The sequence below is a fragment of the Sander vitreus genome, chromosome 5, assembly GCF_031162955.1.
Source record: "Sander vitreus isolate 19-12246 chromosome 5, sanVit1, whole genome shotgun sequence".
In the NCBI taxonomy this organism is placed as follows: domain Eukaryota; kingdom Metazoa; phylum Chordata; class Actinopteri; order Perciformes; family Percidae; genus Sander; species Sander vitreus.
Window position 1 is genome coordinate 10,433,584 of NC_135859.1, and position 23,786 is coordinate 10,457,369.

Here is a 23,786-nt window from a genome sequence, read left to right on the forward strand (position 1 = left end):
TATCTCATTGGACACTCAGCGCTGCTGAAAGAGACGCCTCTAAACAGCGCTGGCAGAGGGGTTCAAGAGAGATGCAGTTGAAAAATCAAAAGTCAATCAGGCAAAATTTTATTGTTTATTTTTCTTAGGCTGTTATTTTTGGAGCTAGAGTTAAAGTCTCAAAGATTTACTAGTCGATCGTGATCGACGGGTGGGTACCACTGCTCTAAAAGGTCTGTGTTTGCTGCGTTAACACTTAAAATCAAATTAAGTGCTTTGTGTTATCTGTTGCTCTGCAAGAACTGTTACCAACACAATGGAATGCAAATTGGCCCACATTTAAATAGAGGGATTTCACACCTTCAGTCTTGTCGCAGAGCAAGGCAAAGCTGGGAGGAGATGGACACTCGGGGCTCAGCAAATTGACTTTAGCCTGTAGTGTGTAATTAGGTTGGATAAGGAAGCACTTCCCCAACTTTGCATGTGCAGCAAGCACAAACAGAGCTGTAGTAGAGCACCAACCCCCATTCAATAAAATAATGTCCACAAGAACTCCTCAAGACAACTGTTTATTGTCAGATAAGACTTGGCTCTAAACTTTATTACAAAGTTAAAACTTTGATCAAAGCAACATGATCTAAAACATTATTTTGCAGAGACATATTTAATATTAGGGAAAACATTTGGAGGTCCTCTTTCAATATCCCCAGGGACTCACTGTGTTTCCTGCAACACATTTTGGGAACCACTGGAATAAAAGCAAGTCCTTGACCCAGTTTGTGCCTCTCATTATCCTTACATTTGAGTGCAGAGCCAACCATCAGATTCTTTAAAAACTAAATACCAAAAAAATAGAGGGTCTACAAACTGCAAAGATTCTTCTAACCATCTGACTTAAAAGCAAGACGAAGAAGATTTTTTTCCTTTTCTCCTAAATTGTTCCTCTTTTTTCTAATCCAAACAAAGACGGAAGCTGGAAATGATATTTCTATCTGTCTATGTTGATGTTACTTAAAAAAACATGCTTGTGTTGTACAAAAGAGCAAGTAGATCCATCAATCACAAGTTGAGAAAAGGGTTTGAATGTTTTTTTGTTGTTGTTTTTTTACGGTGCAGAAGATAAACATTATGTTGTTAAGTTTAGTTAAACAACCTATTTATTTTTCAGTGAAATGGATGCTTAATTCTGTAACTGGAATGTAATAGTAATACAACCATGGTTGTATTATAAGGCCATATAGTAATACAACAGAGGCACAAACTGAGGCCATTCTCTGTGTATACTCTCTTGTAGAGATATCTCTAGTTAATGCATGTTAATTAAATTAGCCTCACTTTACTGGGGGGAACTTCCATCATCCTCAGTGACTCATGTTGTTCCCTGTACCACACTATGGGAACTGGAATGAAAGAAGTGCTCCATACACTTTTATTCTGTGCAACTTGCATAAGAAGTCACAATCTCAGGTTTATAGTAGTGTGCCTCCATTTGCCATCCTCTAATTTTTTTGTAATTATTCAGTATTTGGTTTTGACAAAGGAAGTACAAGCAGGGGAGTAAAGGAAGGGTAGGGAGGCTCCTGGAGAGTTTTTACACACTGTGTAATTAAGCTTTTTGACTGACAGCAGAGTGCCAAAAGGCGCAGACGCATTCCTATTGGCCGGAGCGCACTTTACAATCTCCTCTTGTTTGCAAGCTCCGAACAGGCAGAGCGCTTTACCTCCCAAAACTCTCGCAGCAGCCAGACGCACCAGAGGAGCGCGAGGGGGCTGCAGCCAGAGGAAAGTGCCTGTGGACTTAACCCAAACCAGAAACTCAACACGTTTTACGCGCATCGATCAGCAGAGCTCAGCTTTTTTTTCTTTCTTTTCTACATTTCTTTCTTGTTATTATTCTTGTTATTACTCTGAATTTCTTAATGAAGTGAGTGTTGAATCGTCTGTCTAAGCCGCGCTGAGTTCCATTCATTTTATTGCTGAAAAAAGAGAACATGATGTCTGCTTCTGAATCCTTCTGGAGGATGCTCCGGCTGGCTGTGACAATGGCGCTCATGTCTGCGTGCCGAGCGTCAGAGGACGAGTACCTCAGCTGGAACTCGGACATGTACAACCGCGGGCCCAGCTACGGCAAGCCGCCCCAGTGCGTGGACATCCCGGAGGACCTGCGGCTCTGTCACAACGTGGGCTACAACCAGATGCTGCTTCCCAACCTGCTGGAGCACGAGACCATGGCGGAGGTGAAGCAGCAGGCCAGCAGCTGGGTGCCGCTGGTGCACAAGAACTGCCACCCGGGCACGCAGGTCTTCCTCTGCTCGCTCTTTGCGCCCGTGTGCCTGGAGCGACCCATCTACCCGTGCCGCTGGCTGTGCGAGGCAGTGCGGGACGGTTGCACCCCCATCATGGAGGCGTTCGGGTTCCCCTGGCCGGAGATGCTCACCTGTGACAAGTTTCCCCAAGACGACGTGTGCATTGCTATGACGCAGCCCAATGCGACCGAGGCCACCAAGCCCACAGGTAATTCAATTCACTGTTGACATGTTTCACTGTTTCACTCTATCTCACTGATGGATTCCTACATTTAAAAGTGTTAATTATTCATTTACTATCAAGAGAAGCCAACTGAGTGTGAATGCCATTTTACAGCAAAATATCCCATTATTTAAATATAGTTGCCCAGTAAAAAGCACGTGTTGTGGTGGTCACTAAGCAGCTCCACTGCAGACATCTGTGGGTTTAATGCCTGGTTCAAGAGCACATCAATGGTAGTTGATAAAAGAAGGCTTCTGACCAGAAAGGATCTTCCCTCTATATGTCCCTAATGCATGTAAAAGAAAATAAAATAAAAATAAGTGGTAGTAGTCTAACTAATGCGGGCTTTATGTTGTTTTCACTATGACTGCAACTAATAATATTTTCTTTATTATTGATAAATCTGCTGTTTATCAGACTTAGTTTTCATGTAATTGATTTATATTTTGGACAAAAATCCCAGAAAATAGTTAGAAAAACCCATCACACGTTGCCAATGCCCAGGTCTGTAACCAGAGTTTTAGAAATACTGAGGTCATGTGCCAAAGTTTCCCCCAGAATATTTTTGACCAGACACTCAATGAGATGTCTTTAATTATATTTTCAGTAAATTTGATTTCCCCACATCGAGGTGTAAATGCCATTTCAAAGCCTTCTCCACACTGCCACGAGTTAAAAGTGGCCTAAAAGTAGTCACATTTTAATATAGTATTGGGTCTAAAACAGAGAAAAGCAGCAACTTCTCACAATTCATATAGAAGCAGGAAACCATTTGGGATTCCTTAATATAACCAAGCATTATCTACCTAACTTTGAGTAACTACCTAACTGAGAAAACAAATAGCCACCATTTTGGCACTGTGTAAAAAATGACACCCATGCAGTTAAATGGGCTTGAGAATGTTGTTTCAGGGCTGAAGGTGTGTTTGCAGATGTAAATCCAAACACAAACGAACCAAATAACCTTTTGGGGGGAAATCAGCTATGAAACCTTGGATTTGATCTCATTTTAACAATGTCAACCCACCTCCACCTTTGTGCTTCTTAAAGAAAGTCTTATGTGGTTACATTTTCTTTTCAATCTATAAGCTGCAAGCATAAACTCTGGTTTACATGTGAATGTGAAGCTGCTTGTTATTGACTTGGAGTTATATATTGAAAAAGCTCTAACAGATGGTAGTGATTTATTCCAAAGTATTTGTTGAGCTGGAGTACAATGCTGGGAGGAAGTCCAGCAGCAAAAAGTGAATACCTGCATCTATTAACCCCCATTTTCTACCGCGCCATCACTGACAAATGCATTAAAACAGACGAAAGATGGAAAGACGAAGACATAATTTGGAAAACACACTGTCCAAATAATGCGTGTTGGCATGAAACAGAGTCAGACACCTCATGCAGCATTGGTGAAGGGTGGGGGAGGGCGGGGGGGGTGAGAGATGTAGTAACATAAGAAAAATGGTCTTCCAGCACTGACGCGATGGGCCAAGCTGACAAATACCAGCGAAACCCTGAAGCAACAAGTCTGGGGAAGATAGCTTGGCCTGATTCCGAATAGTTTTGGTCTGAAACTTCGGTTCAGTGTTCGCTGGTGGCCTAGGTGAGGTGTACATCTGGGAAGGGAAAGTACAACCACCTCATTCACTTTAACCATAAAATAGAGGGGGGTTTCCATCATCACATCATCAACTTAGGCTACTTATATTTCAATCCTAAGCTGTACATGACTTGAAGACATTTTTGCTGAAGACGTTGGACATAAATGGGGGGACTGTGAATCTTCCAGCAATTACACAGTGCTCACTGTATCTGTAGAGGTAACATGTCCCGTGTGTGTATGTAGAGGGGGTGAGTGTCACTGAATGACATGGTGGTATGGACGGAGGCCCGTTTTTCTGAAAAAAGACTCCTTTTTTTAGGTTTAGGGGGACCACACAGAACTCCACGCACTCCCACCTTCACCTGTTATCAGCGCTGATGATAAATAAAGCCGGCAGGACACAGAGTCAGGCCTGTTACACGGAGGGTCATGGAATTTCCTATTCGTCCATTAATATTCTGGGAAAGTAGCAATATCTGATCTAGAGGTTGATAAGGACAACCAAAAGCTGCCTAATCTTCTCCTTAATGGTTGTTAATAGAGGTCAACTAACAGTGCTTACCACGCCACTGCTGAACACAGGCTGGTGATAATTGATTTAAAGAAGAACCAAGCTCAAATTGGCAAAGGGACCCCGTGACTCTGTAAACAGTGTCTGTTTTCATAAGCTCTTTACACCTGGGTGTTACTTTCACAAGCTTTCGTTAAACACATGTAAAGGACAACTGGCAATGGTGAGTTTGTTTCCCCTCTCCCCCCTCCCCCCCCCCTCTGCTCAATCGATCCAGATCCACGCTGTGACATTGAAATGCAGTCGGTTTCAATTAAATGCTGCAGGATGCTGCGATCACATTGCAGGTCCAAGTTTGTTTGGAAAGTAATCTCAGCTGTTTGGCATGAAGCAATCATTTGCGGTAGTAGAAAAAAATTGAAAAATCGTGTTGGTAAAATATTCTAAGATATGCCTCTAGACTGAATTACTTTTTGGCAAAAACACATTTTGGCTCTTTGTCTGCAGTCGGGCTTTTGTCTCTGAGCCGGCTATTATTGTCTTTCATTTTTTTCTCTCTTTTTTTTTGGAATGTCAGAGCATTCCTTTAAACTTGGATCGAATATCATTACCATTTATTCCTTCCACATTTCAAATCTTTTTTTTTGTACATTTAAGGTGTATACGTCGCTGTTGAGCCTTTATAGAACGATCCATTTTGAAAACGGTCTAAATGTAACAGAGAGTGAGGAAGAGTGTTTACTGCGGCTTTTAGTTACAGCTGGCTATAAAAGCTGAAGACATTCCTCACTGAGGTCAGGTCATCAGAGCGTACGAAGCCCAAGAGACCAGGCGACTGACACCAGACACTAAATAGGATCTCTGCATGCAGAGACAGGTTAGGTGTGTATAGAGATTTGCAGGATAAATAATTTGAAATTGGAATATTTATGTTTTTTTATGAATTGAGTTTAACTCCCCTTTCATTTCAAATGAGAAATGCTCTTGATTCTTTCTTTGTCCTTTTCATTGCATCCCAAGTGGGTTGTGATGTGAATGATTCATAGCTGATATCATTGTAACTTGCATTTAATATTTGCCTCTTTTCCACTAATTTCCAAACCATATCCCTTCATTTTTTCCCCCACAGGTTACTCTCCCATCTGCCCTCCATGTGACAATGAAATGAAAACAGATGCCATGCTTGAGCACATGTGTGCCAGCGAGTTCGGTAAGCATCTTGACATCCATTGCGCCAACACAGCATGCAAACTACACACTGTAATATGCCTTGACATGTATCACAGCGCTCCATGAAATCAGAAGAACCGCATGAGATTGCATCAATTGTATCTTCACGCTTCCAGCTTTAAAACAGTCCATAATGTCTTAACAAAGTATGTAAAGCTGCATTTTTCTTCCAAAAGTGCACCCTGTAGCCGACCGTACTAGGCCATTTCCACCCCAGTGAACTCTATAGAACTTCTTACATGCCAGCAATGTTGCCAGGTTTTATGTAAAGGTTACATGTGAGGTTTTATCTCTTGGTCAGATGTACCAGGCCTGTCTGGTTTGGTAGAGGATGATGTTCTGTGACTAATGAATTGGGGTCATTAAAGTCTTTATGTGGCAGGTCATGTTTGTTCTGCTGTCTGGGTTACAGAATACCTTCTGCACATGGGGTCATTAAATGCCTTTCTTAATGAAGAAGTTCATGATAAACTATGTATTTGTTGTTTATTCAATAACATGTATTTCAAATGTGTGTTGTTGTTTTTTTATCCTGATGGAAAAGAATATATTATATATAAAAAAGTACTTTACCTGACCCTGAGCCTGTGTTGGTTAATGAGCTAGGTGAATGGCTCTACTTAGGCTACTGTGTGTACATACATAGAAATTAGAAAATGAGAAATTCTTTCTTTGATCACGGGTCAAATCTGATCTGTTCAAATTCACAACGTAAAAGCGCAACAGGCCATGTCTTGTACTCAAGGGATGGGTGTTCCTAAAATTCGCTGTCTAACCCACTGCATGCCATGTTGCCCTCTCAGTAAGCTAGGCTATTGTTGAGAGGGAACATCTTTAGCTGATGGGGGCACTTGATATAGTTGTGGAAGTTTTGCAGGAGGAACCCAGTACGATTCAAAGTCTTGAATTCAATTAAAAACCAACATCAACTGAATTGCAGTCATGAGGACGTCCAGGAATCATATGTGCATGATGCACACAAGATGCAAGATGTTAGGCTTTCATGTTTTATTCCCTGGCTGGGACAAAGTTTGTGGCAGCTTGAATTCCAGGTGCTAGGTCGGGCAAACATAGACTGGATACACATTGGAAACAGACTTTCTTCCAGTTTTCAGGAAAAGTTTAAAGTTACATTTGTTTAACGAATTGCCTTGCTGTTTATTCTGCGGTGATGGGACTCGCTTTTTTTAGTCTGCATCCTGGTTTGCCAAGAGGAGAGTGGCACATTATTGGCTTGTTTCATCTTGGATGAAGACAGATGTTGTTTTGCTTGCTTGTCATAAGCCCCCTAACCAGCTGACATGTGAGGATACACAGACAGATTTAGTACCAGGCTGAGGATGAGACATTGCGCTGCTTATGTTGCAGGTTTGAACCCACAAGGGGCCGGCCTCCTCTGGAATGCAACAAACATTGCTGTGATTTCAGCGTGGCGTACGAGTTGATTGCAGCGGGTAAACATCTAATGCACTGCCTGACAAGAGATAGCATCACAGGTTATATCACCAGCTAGGCTAAAGATGTGTTTGTGTGTTTTTCCAGTAGGCCGATGGAATTCAGTTGTAGTCTGGGGTGAAAACTGCAACTATAAAAATAGCTTGAAGAAAATATGCAGATGGAGAAAAAAAACAAGCTTTAATCATGATGTCTTTTATCCCACCAACGACGAAAGATAAGACCAGCATTCTGATTGCATCCTGCTGCTTTTGACTGAAAGTGGACGGACACGGTAGGTAGCAGCAGTTTTAGGAGCAGACATGCCTGTCTTTTTTGTTTGGACAAGCCCACAAAAAAGATATGATAGATTGATTTCCTGCTCTTCCCCGTGGAAAACCACAGAGAGGCTTGAGGAATGAATCAGTGACTTGCACTGAAGTCTTTATTAATCTGCGCGGACTAATAATGTGTAAAATATCCCCACCCTGGCAGAGAATAAGCATTTTTGTTCACAGAAAACCTTACTTACTGGAAGTTGTGAAAGGTCTGTTCTCAGTTAAGGTAAAAGTGTGAAGTAGTTTTTTTTTTGTGATAATAGTGTTTCTATTGCTTGACGCCATGTATAATTGCTTCCCATCAAATGCACAAGCGCTTTTGACTTCTCCATGCGGTTTGACCCTGATAAAAGCAGAGAATGCAATCAAGACAGCTTTTGACTTAAGGTGGTTGGATGTGAAGATGATATGGCAGAGGAGGAAAGATTTTTCTAAGTTAGATGTGGCTCTAAAAGCGTCTACATAACAGTTGTGTAATAAGTAACAGGCTCTCAGTCCAGCACGTTTAGTTTCCCGAGAACGGACACTCCCTGATTTCTCCGAAACCCTGATGAATCTCCTTCTAACAAACGCACACATGCCTATACACACACATCGTATTTGCAGTACTCAGCTGGTAACAGATTTACAGCTCATCCCACTCAACACTTTGTTCCCACTGCAATTTATCTCTGTGCTTAAGGTTTTTTATTACCTCATTGTCCCAAAAAGCTACAGCACCCTTCAATTAAATCTCTCCTCTGCCTCGGACAACTCACTTTGTTGTCATTGCCAAATTGCTCCTTTCCTTTGCTAATGCAGTAAACCACAGGGTTGCCCTGCGCCCTGCACTGATCACTTCAGCTCATCGGATCAGTTGTGTTTCCATTATTGTGAATGGGGAGCAGTACACACCCTCCTGCTGGGTTTATGACACCCTGGGAGCTGGAGGTCCTGTCTGTGCCTCTGAACTGGTGGAGTAAATCAGGTCAGGGAAACCCCCCACACCATATAACAGTTTTAGCATTGCATTATTTGAGATTTGAGAGTTTTTAACATCTAGTGTTTGAGATCTAGTTTTTAAGATCTAGTGTTTGAGATCTACTTTTTAAAGATCTAGTTATTGAGATCGAGTTTTTGAGTTCTAGTTTTTAAGATCTAGTTTTTGAAATCTAGTTTTTGAGATCTAGTTTTTAAGATCTAGTTTTTAAGATCTAGTTTTTTTAGATCTAGTTTTTGAGTTCTAGTTTTTAAGATCTAGTTTTTGAAATATAGTTTTTGAGATCTAGTTTTTAAGATCTAGTTTTTAAGATCTAGTTTTTTTAGATCTAGTTTTTGAGATCTAGTTTTTGAGATCTAGTTTTTAAGATCTAGTTTTTTAGATCTATCTTTTGAGATCTATATTTTGAGATCTAGTTTCTGAGATCTAGTTTTTGAGATCTAGTTTTTATATGTCAAGTTAACGGTACATGAATACCTAAATCTAGTTTTTGTAATAAGTCAATATGGGCATTTGAACTACATACACACTGTGTTCCACAAAATAAGAGCTTACAACTTAATATAAGATGTACTCTGACTTTTCTATTGATAGAAATTAGGGCTGCACAATATATCGTTTTCAACAAGCAATTTGTTGTATTTTAGCAGAATGCTGAAAGCAGCAGTAATGCCGAACTAGACAACTAATGGAATTATTGTGTACTGACTTTTAGTAGAAATGTATCATGATTATCTCCGTCAGGCGTAAGCTTTCATTCTTGTGGTTATGTGTGTGTGTGTGTGTGTGTGTGTGTGTGTGTGTGTGTGTGTGTGTGTGTGTGTGTGTGTGTGTGTGTGTGTGTGTGTGTGTGTATTTTTGTCTGTCTGCAGTTAATCTTGCACATTACTGGACCTATCAGCCTAACATTTATCACTGTATACTCAAGGACCTCTTGCGGTTGTGTTGCTTTACAATTTTGCAAAAGGCATTTCCAACAATTGGCTAGGCTCAAAAACTGCCATCCATAGAAATGTTTGGCCTCATGTTGAAGAGGAGCATCTCCATACAAGATAAGTTATGATCCACTAAAGTTAGGAATGACAGATAAATCCCCGTTTGTGTTATCTTTGCATCCATCCTGACCAGAAGGGAGCCAGGAAGGACCATTGAGTGAGATTCAACTATTCTTTGTTTGGAAGGGGGAGGGAGAAAGGGATATATGATAATATTTTGTCTTTTTCAGGGAAGGAAAATCCCTTTTTGGTTGAAATACTCAAAACTCATGTCCACATAGCCTATGATGAGTACATACTAGTAGCTGATAATTTCATATTAGCACATTATATGTTTGTTTGTAGAATAAAATGTTGCTATCAAATCAAGTTCATTAAAGTACCTCAAAATTGTACCTAAGTGTAGTACTTGGCTTTTTTTACGGAGGAGGATTAGGGCCACATGTATAAAATGTATTTGAGTTCAGAGTTTAAAGTCAGAATTCTGAGAAAGAAAGTCAGAATTGTGACTTTTTTCACTAGCTGTGAGCAAATGTTAACAGCTAAACAGTTAATTTATCTGATGTTAACTTCTTACTGTATGCAGTGCCTAAAGAGATTGAGCTCTCAAACAACACGAGGTGCAAAGAAAGTTCATAGCGTCAAAGGATTATCGAGGATAGAGGATTTATCAAGACCTTTCAGGGGTGGGCCAGGCCTTCTCTTTTATGGCTCACTAATTATGAATGCTGCCCATTTTGATTCACTGAACGCTAAGCCTCCTCACAGAGACCGTTTGAGAGACTAGAGACAGGGGATAAAAGTCTTAATCCCTACCATGTGCACTCTTAATACTGGGAAAAAACAGGGCAACACTTAATTAGCAATGGAAGATACGAGTGCAAAAGAAGAGATGAAACGTTTGGAAGTTTCTTAATGTCCCAATTCAGGTTTTACTGTCAAGCATGATTCTGTGAGAAGTGAGTCAAAAGGGATTTGGTGTCTAAGACTGTGGAGAAAAATTGGACAGAAGTTACTGTTTAATCCAAAGCTTTGCTGGAGTGTGAAAACGATTCACACTCAATCAGGCTGTTCCCTGCGCTGAAGTCACAAGACTTTGTCTCCGACATGACTCTGTGATTTATCCCGACACCAGTGCTTTTTTTGCCTCACGTTGCCGTGTCTTAAGCTCGTCCGTGCCGAACACACATCACTATATGTCAGTGGAAAGTGACAGAACGTAATACGTGGAGGCATATGGAGATTTGGACCACCAAAGTCTGACTCGTGCTTTGTTTCAGAACAGGAACTGGAGAAAACAGAAAGATTAGAAGGTTAAATAGAGTTTAGTGAAAGATCAGTTATTTTTCTCACTCTGTTGTTAGAATGTAGATTACACACAGGCCTGAAATACACACATGCTCACTACCTATACATGCACTAATGGAGAGAGGTCAGAGTGAGGGGGCTGCAGCTGTTGATGGACATGCGCCCAGAGCAGTTGGGGGTTCAGTGCCTTGCTCAAGAGCACATTGGCAGTGCCCAGGAGGTGAACTGGCACCTCTTCAGCTACCAGTCCACCACCATACATTGGTCCGGATGGGGACTTGAACCATCCAGTTCCCAACCCAACTCCCTACACCCCAAAGCTACTGCCACCCCATTTACATGTGTAGGAAAGACAGAACATTTATGATTTAGTATCAGACCATCTCTGAAACAGATGTTGCATCCATTCATCATTTCCAGAAAATGTATTATATCCCAATATATATGTATATACATTTACATTATACCAGGATATATACCAGAATTTCCTTCATATTACACACCCTAATAACAGTGAAGGGCCAGTCTCGCTTTAAATAATGTTGGTCACCAACGCAGTAAAGCAATATGCCAGAAAATTAGTATAATGCACTGGGGGCAACCACAATCTAGCTAATGCATGATTTTAGTATATATATTCATAATTTAGTTTAGTTATTCCACGAAATAATAAATAGACTTTGACTTTCATTAATTGTAGTGTAGAAAGGCACAGTTACATTTGTGATTGCTTCTATTCAGTGAATGGTCAACTCCTTTTTTGTTAACACAACTATAATGGAGGTTCCCTTGAGCCAGGCACTCCAGTGGATGTGTTTGGTGGCCATCAGCCATTGTGGTGGGAATGTGTGCAAATACCGGTGAAGTTGAATGGTGCTCAATCAGAAAGAAATCGACTGTGTGTCAAGATGAAGAGTGAGTGCATGCTCAAACCATTTGATGTAAAGAGTAAGGAAAATAAATTGTAAAAGAAAAAAGACAGTAAATTAAATGTTGCAGTGGAGGTGGATTGTTTTACCAAACCAGTGTAACTTTTACAGCAGGGGTTCTCAAATGTATGACTCAAAGGTCCGCATCTGATTTTGATTCAAGTTTGGAGGTCTGAAACAATTGGCAATAACAAAATAACATTTTTATCAACTCACTTATAACTTTGAAGCAACATACATTCAAGTTGAGTACTCGTTATTTTATTTTTTTTAAGATCATTTTTTGGGCATTTTGCATGTAAGGGGAGAGAGAGGGGGAATGACATGCAGCAAAGGGCCGCAGGTCTGAGTCGAACCCGCGAAACCTCTATATTCTACCAACTGAGCTACCCGGCACCCAGTACTCAGTTTTTCTTGTCAACGTTTGTACCGATACCAGTACCGGTACCTGCAATTTGGTACCGGTACCCAACTGTACCTTTTTTCAGTAGCCTAGTTTCTCTCTATAATAACAATGGCATGATTTGCCATTCGGTCCAAATGCTTTACAGTAGGGGTCAGCAACCTTAGGCACGTATGCCAGTTAGCAAGTGTGCAATTGAGTTTTTTGGAAATATTTCTAAACCGCATGCCAAATGACCTCTTTCATAGCCATTGGCAGGAGCACAGACTGTTATTTACGGTAGTTTGACTGACCTTTTCCCCATCCGCATTCCACGAAAACCTGCCCTACTTTGCCTCTGATTGGCTAGTACTGTAGCGAAGGATACAAAAAAAAACACTGGCTAAGCGGGCTCGGTAGATGAACAGGCTTAATGTTGATATGGCACACTGATTAACAAGAACTTCTTAAAATGACACTTCATATTAAAAAGGTTGCCGACCCATGCTTTACAGTATCACCTTAGCATACTGTCCCTGAATAGATGGTGCTGATTTTCCGCTGATACCCTTTATCATGTTTCATTTTGCTAGCACAGAGGGTGACACACATGCATGTCTGGCAATTTTGTAATATTAACTAGCAGTTTTTAGAGGCAACAGTGGGATTAGACCAAACATTTTGGACAAGAACTCATCCACCTTTAAGCACAAGGTAACCGCTTTTTCTCCTTTTCTTCACCGACAGCTTTCAAGGCCAAGATCAGGGAGGTGAAGAGAGAAAACATGGACCGCAAGGTGATCCTGCAGAAGAGGAAGAAGATGTTGAAAGAGGGGAACCTGAGCAAGAAGGACATGAAGACGCTGGTGTTGTACTTGAAGAACGGCGCGGACTGCCCCTGTCAGCAGCTGGACAACCTGGGAAACCAGTATCTAATCATGGGCCGCAAGGTTGATAAGCAGTACCTGCTAACAGGTATCCACAAGTGGGACAAGTCCAGCAAAGAGTTCAAAAAGGCCATCAAGAAACTCAAGACCTACAAATGTCCCGCTTTTGAGAACGTCTTCAAATAATATGCCCCCCTCCTCTTTTGGTCGCATCTCATCCTACATATGAACTTGCACAAGCATTAAAATCCCAAACTTTGCTTTCTATCGTCCTGTTTATATATCTATATATCTTTGTATATTTACAGATATACTTTGAAATGTCCTTTCTTAAGTTGTAGTTGATAGTGGTGAGTGATGACACCACAAAAAAGGGTTGGGCTTCTTGTAGTAAAAGCCCTTCCTCACTGAAATCATTTCCACTATACGTATGTAGATACTTTGTTACACTTTCATTCAACAGGTCAGTGGATTTTGCTTAAAGGGATAGTTGAAGTAGTTTGGGAAATATACGTTTGCTTTATTACTGAGAGCTCAATGAGTATATTGGTACCACCCCTCTCTAGACATGAAAGTGGTTTGGATCTTTTCATCTAACTCTAAGCAAGAAAAATCTTCAACTATTCTTTAACATCTCTCTCCTTGTGATCATAATAACAAATCATAACACTAGTGATTAGACTTCATAATTGGCAGTTGCAGGTATTTGGAGCTTCAAAAGCCACATGTAGGCCTACAGAGCGGCTCCACATAGGGTTCCTGTTGAATAACGTATTGACAGAAGTATGAGAGAGTGCTGCCGTCAGCTGATTGTTTTGTCAAACTAAAGACTGCACTACCAATAATTTTAATCATATCCTTTACATGTCATTGTTACCTCTCTTTTTATTACTTGAACAATCTTAAGAGAATAACCACCAATCTGCATCATGAGATAACATGTAGGTCTGTGTGGCAGATTTCTTCTTTTCTTGTTGTGTGTTGTCACCTGACACTTGGCTAACCTTTATTTTTTTTTATTTTTTTTATTTTTTACCACTTTTCTGTCTCTCTAGATCCAGCAGTAATCCGTGTTCATCGGTAATGGAAAACGCTTTGCGGTCATGTTGCAAATATTGCCAACTCTGTGTTCTGTTTGTTTTGCTCAACTGTTGCTGGTCTGTTTTAGCACTATTTTGTTTCAGATTTGAATGTCAGTGGTGCATTGCTGCCTATTACATGTACATACAAAATTTTACATAAATATGGAAAACTGATTGGTGTCTTTATATTATTCGTTATATGATTGAATCTTCTTTCATGGATCTCTATAGACATGGCAATGTTGGTTGGCTGGTAGGTCCACCGGTCCAGTGAAATATCTCACCAACTACAGGCTGAATTGAATGATGATGAAATGAAACTTGTTACAGACATTTTCGGCTCATGGACCACTGGTTCCCAAACTTTTTCATGTGAAGGACCCCTAAACTCACACAAATTAGACCATGGACCACCATTTGATAAGATTTCGTCCCAGGGTGTCCCATCTGATAGGATTTTTGCTTTTAGATGTCTCATTACATAAAGTGCAGAAACCCATGACCAAAATAGTCATACATTCTGTCATTGTTTAATTTATGGATTGAATTATGGTAAAACATTAGTGAAAACATGAGTCCCCTTTTTGCTGGGGACCCCCTGAAACACCCTTAAGGAACCCTGGGGGTCCCCGGATCCGACTTTGGGAACCACTGTCCTAGACGGTGTATCCTAATGATGTAGGTGATCCCATGACTTCACCTGTAGCATAAGCATCAGGTTTCTCTATGACAAAATACTGTAAAAAATTTGTGCCATTCCAATCATCCTCAGCTGCACTTTATCTTTTGTGTTAATTAGCACGTTGGACATTCACATGCCAGTTGATATCAGGCTTACCATCATGTCATATCATCATTACCTTCATGTAATATCAATCATATCAATTAAGTGAAGTTTATTTAAAATATTACCACGGTCTGAATGAATGAAAGACTGAATCCTCCACTAGAATAAAAGAAAACAGCATGTATACAAAAGTTCCTCATTTGCTTATTATGTATAATGTATATGTGTGTATAAGAGCTGGGCGCCTCCCTAGGGAGGTGTTCCAGGCACGTCCAGCTGGGAGGAGTCCTCGGGGGAGACCCAGGACTAGGTGGAGGGATTATATCTCTAACCTGGCCTGGGAACGCCTCGGGATCCCCCAGTCGGAGCTGGTTAATGTGGCCCGGGAAAGGGAAGTTTGGGGTCCCCTGCTGGAGCTGCTACCCCCGCGACCCGACCAAACAGTAGTTATTTGTACACTTTTGGCATCTTAAAACTTGCAAAACTTGGAAAGACGATTCTAGGATCAAACCTTTAGGGGGGGGGGCGCAGCCCTTAATGAGAATGTGACATGGATATAGTGCATGCAAAAGTGTTAACAATAGCACTCCTGCTCTCCCTCTGACAGATTGAGCCCCCCTAAAAATGGGTCTAAAAACGTCCATGCCGTCCAACCTCTTCTCTTTCTGTGAACCATCATTTCAGTCTTTGCATGTGCTGTGTAGGATGCTGTTAAAACATTAATAAACGGCCAGCTTCTGCTTTGACAATCATGTCAAACAGAGAACAATCTTTCTGAGCTGTGCCAAACTAACATTTTCACGCGTTTTGCAAAGATAAAGTATGGCGTTGCCAGATCTCCAAACTGAAGGATCTCTCACGCATGCAAGTTTTCATTTCCCCCCACCCTCCACCCCCCATCTCTCGGAAGGTTCATTGTGGTTTTACAGGCTGTTGGTGTCTGGTATGTGGTGTGTAAATGCTAATCCTGAGATATACATCATTAACAGCACATGCTGATAGTGAACTCCAATGCTTTCTTAACCAAAAGGCAGCACTGTCTAATCAACTGTCAAATTTTTAAAAAAAATCACAAAGTGCTGATGGATATGGTTTCCATGCTAAACAGGCATGACTTTCCCATTCCATTTCATTTGATTTATGAACAGTAACATGCAAATGTGCACAGAATCCAAAACACTTACAGAGAAGGCTTGTACTTCCCCTCGCAAGTAACATAGATTTGAGTAACTCGATGATGAATGTTTTGATGTAAATACTTTTACAAGCTGAAATCTATCATGTCAGTGCAACAAGCGTAAACAACAAAACATGAAACAATTCTGTCAATAAAAAGGCTTGTTAAAATCCAGGAAGTATCAAACGGACCAACATCTTGCCCCATCTGGTTCCAATAATGGCTTTTGTATTGGAAAATATATCTCAGATGTGGACTTTGCTTTCCAATCTTTACTTCAGCTGCCTTCAAAGGAGACCCAGAAAACCCAGGGACGATATCCAACTTTGTACAGTTAAGAGAAGATCTGCATAACCTCCTGTTTGATTCATCGTCTCACCAAAAACCTCAAATTGACAAAGCTGATGAAGTACTATTTTGATTGTTTCCATCTCAGAGGCTAGGAAAATATTCAATTATTACTCCAATATTAATACCACACACTTAAATACAGTCTGCGTGATAACACGCTAAGTTGACAACTGGAAAGTCTGACTGGATAGAGAACTTTCAGGTATTTGTGCACCAGAACCTAAATAAATGTGCTTCTGTTAAGCAAATACCTTTGCCCTGATGAAAACTTACACTTCCTTTATTGTCTGCTAAACAGCTGTTTAATAATATAGTGAGAAATGTAGCTCCCAATATTGAGTGATCAATGCAAAATCACGTGCAAAGAACCGAAACCTAATGTTAATTTTAATGACAATTCTGATGTTCAGGGGTGGAGACCTATACAATATAATATAATCTAATACAACAACATCTTCATGTAGTGAGTAAATATATAGGACTTACATTTGTCAGGTGGACAGAAACACTACTCCAGATGAATGCTAACTCTGTGTCTTCTGGATGTTTAAATAAGTCACTGTTTCCTCACTTAGTCGCTATATGAACTTTAAAAGGTGTTAATATGGCAATATTGTGCTTGAAGCTAGTTGTGCTGCCCCCAAGTGATCAAAAAAGTCAGTTAATAAGATTTTCATTATATCAATCCCCATTTTCACACTATTTATAGCCAGAATATTTTTAGCAGTATCCATTCAATGTATTTGCATTCTATGATTGTCTCTTTATATATCTTTTTGCCTTTCCCGCCAGGATTTAATTTGCAAACCAACTCACGGTGAGTTCAGACGAACGTGTGCACATACCGGAGCAATGTGGAAGACAAAAGCTGATGCATGAGCTTAGTTAATGTAACACGGAAGACTATATTTATTTTTATATTATTAGTTCAGTGTTACTGTGTCAGACAACCAGGCTTGGGAAGTAATGGAATACATGGAAAAGTGTTATGTATTTAGGATACAAAAAAGGTAACTGTATTATAAATTACATAACAAAAGACGTAATCAGATTACTGATACATTTACAATTCAATTCAATTCAATTCAATTCAATTTTATTTATAGTATCAAATCATAACAAGAGTTATCTCAGGACACTTTACAGATAGAGTAGGTCTAGACCACCACACTCTATAATTTACAAAGACCCAACAATTCCAGTGATTCCCCCAAGAGCATGCATAAGTGCGTAAATGCGACAGTGGCAAGGAAAAACTCCCTTTAGGAAGAAACCTTGGACAGACCCAGGCTCTTGGTAGGCGGTGTCTGACGGTGCGGGTGGGGGTTGGGGGTGTGATGGACAATGGCAATAATAGTCACAATAAAGATAATGACTAGAAATAGTAGTTGGTAAATAGGTTTACAATTTTATAATACATTTTTAAATAAAAAATGATGATGCTACTGTAGTCAAGGGTTATAAGTTTCGTCTATACTTTTGAAGGTAATACAATTATAACATGGAGGCTCCGTAGTCTGAACCAAGACGATAAACTCTTTATTGACTCCCACATTGTCAATGGCAGCACATTACAGCTTCTCCCCATTACAATACTTCACGGGTCTCACACCAATCTGGTGAAACCAATGTGGTCTTGTTTTGCGCACATTCATTGTAGGTCTAAGCTACTGCCTGAATTTGCTTATATTCTTTGAAAATACACAGAGCAGAGGATACATTTTTGATGCTAAAAATCTTGCTTTCGCTAGTTTCTTTTCTAAGGCTACATTGTTTTGTTGTTTTGTTTAAATAAAAAAGTAATCTTATTGAGATTTATTTTCTCTTGTCTTTATTTGCATATTTGTAATAAAGGTTATCAAAAAGTAATGGAAAGTCATCTAGTTACATTACTTTAATACTGTAATACTTAGATTAGGTTACTGACTACATTTTCAACAGGTAGGCCTAATTAATTATTGTATCGGAATACATTTTTAAAGTAACCCTCCCAACCCTGCAGACAGCACTATTGACGGTCCTTCTTAATCTGCTTTATTAGATACACAAGATGTTTTTTTTTATGTTGCATGTCTGACAGAATTCTGGGACCTGTTGTAGAAAAAGGCACTTGCCATAATAACTGGTAGCCACCGCTGTTGCCAAACTGAAACCCCAAAGACTAATGCTTAATTTCTACTGCATGGTACAGCTCGACTCAACTCTACTCGACTTACTTTTGTTAGCAGGTACATTTCTAAAATGTGTTTTCCACTGCATATATATTCTGTCAATGTAGGTGGGATTCTTAATCGTCATAGCGACAACGCATAAAACGGCTGTAACATCATCTTGCGCGAGGCAGCTCTCGTTGGATTCTCGTTGGATCCTTTCATCGGCAACAGAATAAAGGAATGTTTCGTTGGGCTGCCATTTAAAAAAAAAAATCTCAGTCAAATGCTGTTACTATTGACGGTAGCTTGGCTATTTAAAAATGGTGGGTTTGAAGAGGACACAGGACACCGTGACGATTCAAATTGTTTTAACTCCACCTTCTCCACTAACCTCGCTTGGAACGTAGACTGAGGTGGTGCCAAAATAAGTTTCAGGTACTATCCACAACTTTTGTAAACCAAAAACCAAAAACTAAATTGTGCCATGCAGTGGAAACATGGCATTATGCAGCAGATATTCTATATTTCTCAACAATCCCATGAAAATACCAAAATCAACAATACATTGTTCCTACTAACTAGTATTGTTTGTGTATCCAAAGCCTTATATATCTCATTCCTCTGTGCCGCAGCTCCATGGTTGTCCAAAAACTACCAAACACATCTGTAAGACACACTGTTGCACTGGGTGACATGTTCCTTAATTACCATGAACACACACATTTGACTCAATCCCACATGTACCGTCCTGCTGCCAGTAAATAGACCTAATCAATAGAGCACTAAATGCCAATTTAAGATGCCAAATTCCTGTTTGTGTAACATTTGCTAAAAACTACAGTGCCCAGCAATTTTGGAAATTACTGAGCCTATTTTTTAAAATGAAACTATATTTGTCTTTATTAGGAACCAATGATAGGCTACTGTATAACTGAGATAAAAGGACTGATAAAAGGACTGATGCACTTTTGGTATTTTCATGTTTCAGTTTTTTACAATAAAAACAATATAATAATGCTGGGCTTATCCTATTATAACCTAAACGTGTACAGAAGTTGGTGTTATGTATTTTCATATTATTCACAAGTGTTGAAATTTTCTGTACAGTTTTAGAGGTACTTCCTATAAAAACTTTACCACCCTAACATTTCAGAAAATTGCTTCCCAAAGATTTTTCCGACCTCTGAGATCACAGTGAGTCTGGGACTAATAACTCCATACAGGAGGCTCTACTTACCTCTTTCTCCCCTCTGCGTTTCAAAGACACATCTGGAGAACTTTTAGACACCACTGTCCATTTAAATGCAACTCACATCCTCACATTAACAGGAGGAAACAATAAAGTGTTATTAAGACGTATAGTGCAATATTGGCAGCAAATAAGCCACCCTAACATTATTTTGTTATTTCTCCTCACCAGGTCCAAATGTTTAGTTTTATGGATCTCTGAACCATGGCTGAGTCTTGAGTTTTTAAAAAGTGAGTCACTTCTCTGTTCTTAATCCATGTATATGCCTTCAAAGCTGCTGCCATTGTCCCGACTGCTATAAAACCATCCTTTGTATTTAATGGTATAGCTGTATTCTCTGTTTTATGGGGTCATTTCTGAGGATTTTGTCTTGGCAGCTCAGTCAACTATATTATGCGCCATCGTAAATCAGGAACATATATACAAATCACAGTTAGAATGTAACTTTTTAAGGATTTCCTGTAGTTACACATATAAAATACATCCTCTTTAACTCAGTTTGGACTGGATTTTGAAATTCTAAAATACAACATTAGCATGACTAGAGCTTCTTCAGAGTGTATGACTGCATACATTTGCAAAGCCTTTTAATAGTGCGTTCCATTTACCTCGGCCGAAGCTGGGAATGATGTCACACCCGAGTTTAATGTGTTCCATTTACAAGTCGGATTTTTCATTGGGTGATAGCTCAAGCCAGGTCAGCCATTGTTAGCAATACCAGTTGTTAACAACGCATTACACTGTTTTTGTGCGTACAAACAATGTAACAACATGTCCACAGATAGAAGATGGACAACACTGTGTGTATGACCGATTTAGTGTGACACAAATAAGACAGAAGTGCTAATAATTGTACATTACTACAGCTTTCACAACTGTTGATGCAGGGGGCAGTCATCTTGGATTTTGAACTCGGGGTACTGCAAGGTTGTCCGAGTTCCGAGCTCGGAAATCCAAGGTCAGGGGACGTGTTTCCAACTTTGACCTTGGAAAATCCGACTTCCGAGTACAAATGAAACGCACTATAAATACAGGATTGTTTTTGGCTCTTTTGCAGACCCTGTGCTAGAGAGCAAACCATTAATGTCTCTGGCTTGTCTGCAGGATTCAGGAAGAGGGATGAGTTGGCACACTGTGTTAGAGACCAGGTTCCTCTGGAATTCTGTGATCGCAATCAAATCAATAGATTATTATATCACTCTTCTGGCTGTTAAACACCCAAAACCTCAGGCTGTTTGCCTCTCGGTAGTACAACTTGCAGCACGCGATTACGACTATATCAACTATTGAAATCCAGGGAGAAAAGGGAATAGCCTGAAAGGAAAATGAAACAGAGAAACAATTGTTTTCTTTTTCAGACCACAAGTGAGCAAGAGGAGGGGGTGGGGATGGACTACACATGTGGCAGGCAGCCATATGTTTTTGAATAATAGCCATTAGTTTTAATAGGGTGATGTCAGTGTACGATTGCTGTTCCAGTAACTATGTTCCTAAAGTCCTGGATCAGATCCCTGAAATGACTCCTGCAATGCATGATTCTTAGTCTTCCTCTACTGAGGAAGGTGAGCAAATATTTGCAATAAACATCGATACATTGGTGAGTGTATTACCTCAGCCGGATAACATAAAGTTATAATCAAATCAGGCTTTTGTTGCATAAGTGACTGGTCTTAAGGATGAGGGGGGGATCAGGTCTCCTTCCAGCAGTGGTAGATTTTTGATTCACTCCGATTTTAATTCAAAGCTTTCAGCAAGCAGTTAAACCTCTTCATCTTTAGAAACCTCTCACTGAGTCATATCATCTTTGTCTACGAACTTGGGTGAAGATTTGAGCAAATACTCAGTCTCTGGCTAAAGTTGTTTGATGCCAGTGTCAACATGGCTGCGCTGTTTTGGGAGCACTTCACTGGCTATCACCAGTGACCAGCCACACGTTGTAAAAACATTTGGTGAAAAAATGAGAGAATTTATGAGTGGTCATTAAAAACCATGAAGACCTGTCAGAAATAACCACAGAGGGTAATTCAAAGTTGTGCTGTAATGGAAGCAGCTGGGTCAACTTGGGTTTCTGATCTTAAAATGTTTTTAGATGATTGAGGAGAATTAACAATTGGTCATCAAAAAACAAAAGGAATCTATTCTACATTTCCATAAAGCATTTGTCTAACCTTTCCTAACATACCATAAATTCACATAACGCCGTTTGCTATTACGCACTATAAAGATTTAAAACATAGCAAACTATTCTGCAAATAAAACTGCGTGCAAACTGAGTTGTATAGGGTTTCCCTGTTTGCAACACACAAAAGGCACATTTACAATAAATTCTTCGGCTGTGTTAGCCATACAGTGCTTTATTTGATGCATGAGGAGAAAGCTCCACGGCTCAGAATCATCCAAATCCATCCTGACAGCCTGTTAAAAGTTCAGTTGTTGCTCTCAAAAATGCCTCTCCTGCTTCCAAAGCCAACAATTTTAAGTGAATTTCATAAATTGTTCCCCCTATAAACCACAAGCATCTGTTACTTAGTAAAGTTATGACCAGGTTGTAGGGGAGTGTAAACCCACCCAAACTCACTTTCACCAAGTTTTAACTGCACTCATTTCTCTGACATGCATCGTCATTACCTACTTTACATTAATGCACATTATTCTTTCATGTGATTGCAAACATCTCACATCAAAATTAACAGTTTTGTCTCAAATCCACCCAATATATACAAAATAAGGGGGAGGGTTGTGTGTCTGACAACCCAATCTCACGGCAGTTCGTGAAATGGTCACGTAATTTAATCTATTGATTCGTGTACACGGACATGTTTATCTCGTTTTTTTTTTGTGGTGGTCAGCACGTTTTGTTAACTCAATGGGAAGCATCTTTCGTGATCACAGCACGACTATGGTAGCGAATAGTACAAAAGGCCGAAAATCCGCGTAGGGAGGTTGGTTGGGGTAGTGGATGGGTCAAACAACACAGGACTTTCACCCCGGAGACCGGGGATCATTTCCCGCGTGTCACGTTTCCTTTCCCCGTTCTTCTTTTCCTAAACCCAACCGTCCCGTTGTTGTCCGCGTCCCCCAGAGACCGGCCCGTGTCCCCAAGAAACCGTAGATCGTTTCCTGCGTGTCACGGTTCCTTTGTCCTGCAGGTGGTGCTAGAAGAAAGGTCTGAAAAGAGGATCACATAAGTAGTAAAAATGTCATCTAGCGACATCGTGGGAACCAACACTGGGAGAGCCTTACCTTTTCAATAAGTAAAACATAAGGTCCAGCCTCCGTCCCCACCCAAATAATTTAAGAAATTATGCAGAGACAGATGTCAATCAAATTGCAACTTTGGAACAATTGCAATTCCACTGAGCAATTTCTTTAATGCATTTTTATATATTTATACAGGGTTAATATTCAATTTGTTTTATATACTACTGATTGTAAAAACACAGTAATGGTTCAACTTGCTACTGTGAGTTTGCTGTAAACATATATAAGTCTTGATGGTTCGAAACTGCCCCTGCTGCACAGGAAGTGGTGTCTTTTGACCTCTTAAAACCCCCCACTGACCTGTAGTGGGCCAGTCATTACTAAGTCATGCTGTGCAGCCAAACTCTGTTCAATTCTATAGAACTTTATTTTTTAATTTCTCAGCAGCAATCCCAAGGTTTCCAAAGTTACCAACTAAACCAGGAGAACCTGGAGCTTCAATGAAGAGTTGGAACACACTTGACAACAAATGTATATTTCTAGCAGTGGAGTAGGCTCATTTTAACAATCTCAAGCTACTCAAGGGGAAAAACAGGGTGCAACTGTATGCTGCTCTATGTGACTGTTCTCTAATGCACGTGGCGCTGTTGACAGTGCACATTCCTACTAATCTATTAATGTACAA

The 23,786-nt window shown here is 40.1% G+C and overlaps 1 protein-coding gene across 1 annotated transcript; it reads left to right on the forward strand.

Moving 5' to 3' along the window:
* Positions 1–1,669: 1,669 nt before the first annotated feature.
* Positions 1,670–14,357, forward strand: sfrp1a (secreted frizzled-related protein 1a). Its single transcript, XM_078250362.1, has 3 exons — positions 1,670–2,493; positions 5,749–5,829; positions 12,962–14,357. The coding sequence occupies exons 1-3, from the start codon at positions 1,971–1,973 to the stop codon at positions 13,285–13,287; spliced, it is 930 nt and encodes a 309-aa protein (XP_078106488.1). The 5' UTR covers positions 1,670–1,970; the 3' UTR covers positions 13,288–14,357.
* The last annotated feature ends 9,429 nt before the right edge of the window (positions 14,358–23,786 follow it).

Bases quoted from the DNA above. Each gene is read 5' to 3' on its own strand.
- sfrp1a (XM_078250362.1), top strand. From the start codon at position 1,971: ATGATGTCTGCTTCTGAATCCTTCTGGAGGATGCTCCGGCTGGCTGTG. The intron at 2,494-5,748 runs GTAATTCAATTC...TTTCCCCCACAG, and splicing joins CGAGGCCACCAAGCCCACAG to GTTACTCTCCCATCTGCCCT. The intron at 5,830-12,961 runs GTAAGCATCTTG...CTTCACCGACAG, and splicing joins CATGTGTGCCAGCGAGTTCG to CTTTCAAGGCCAAGATCAGG.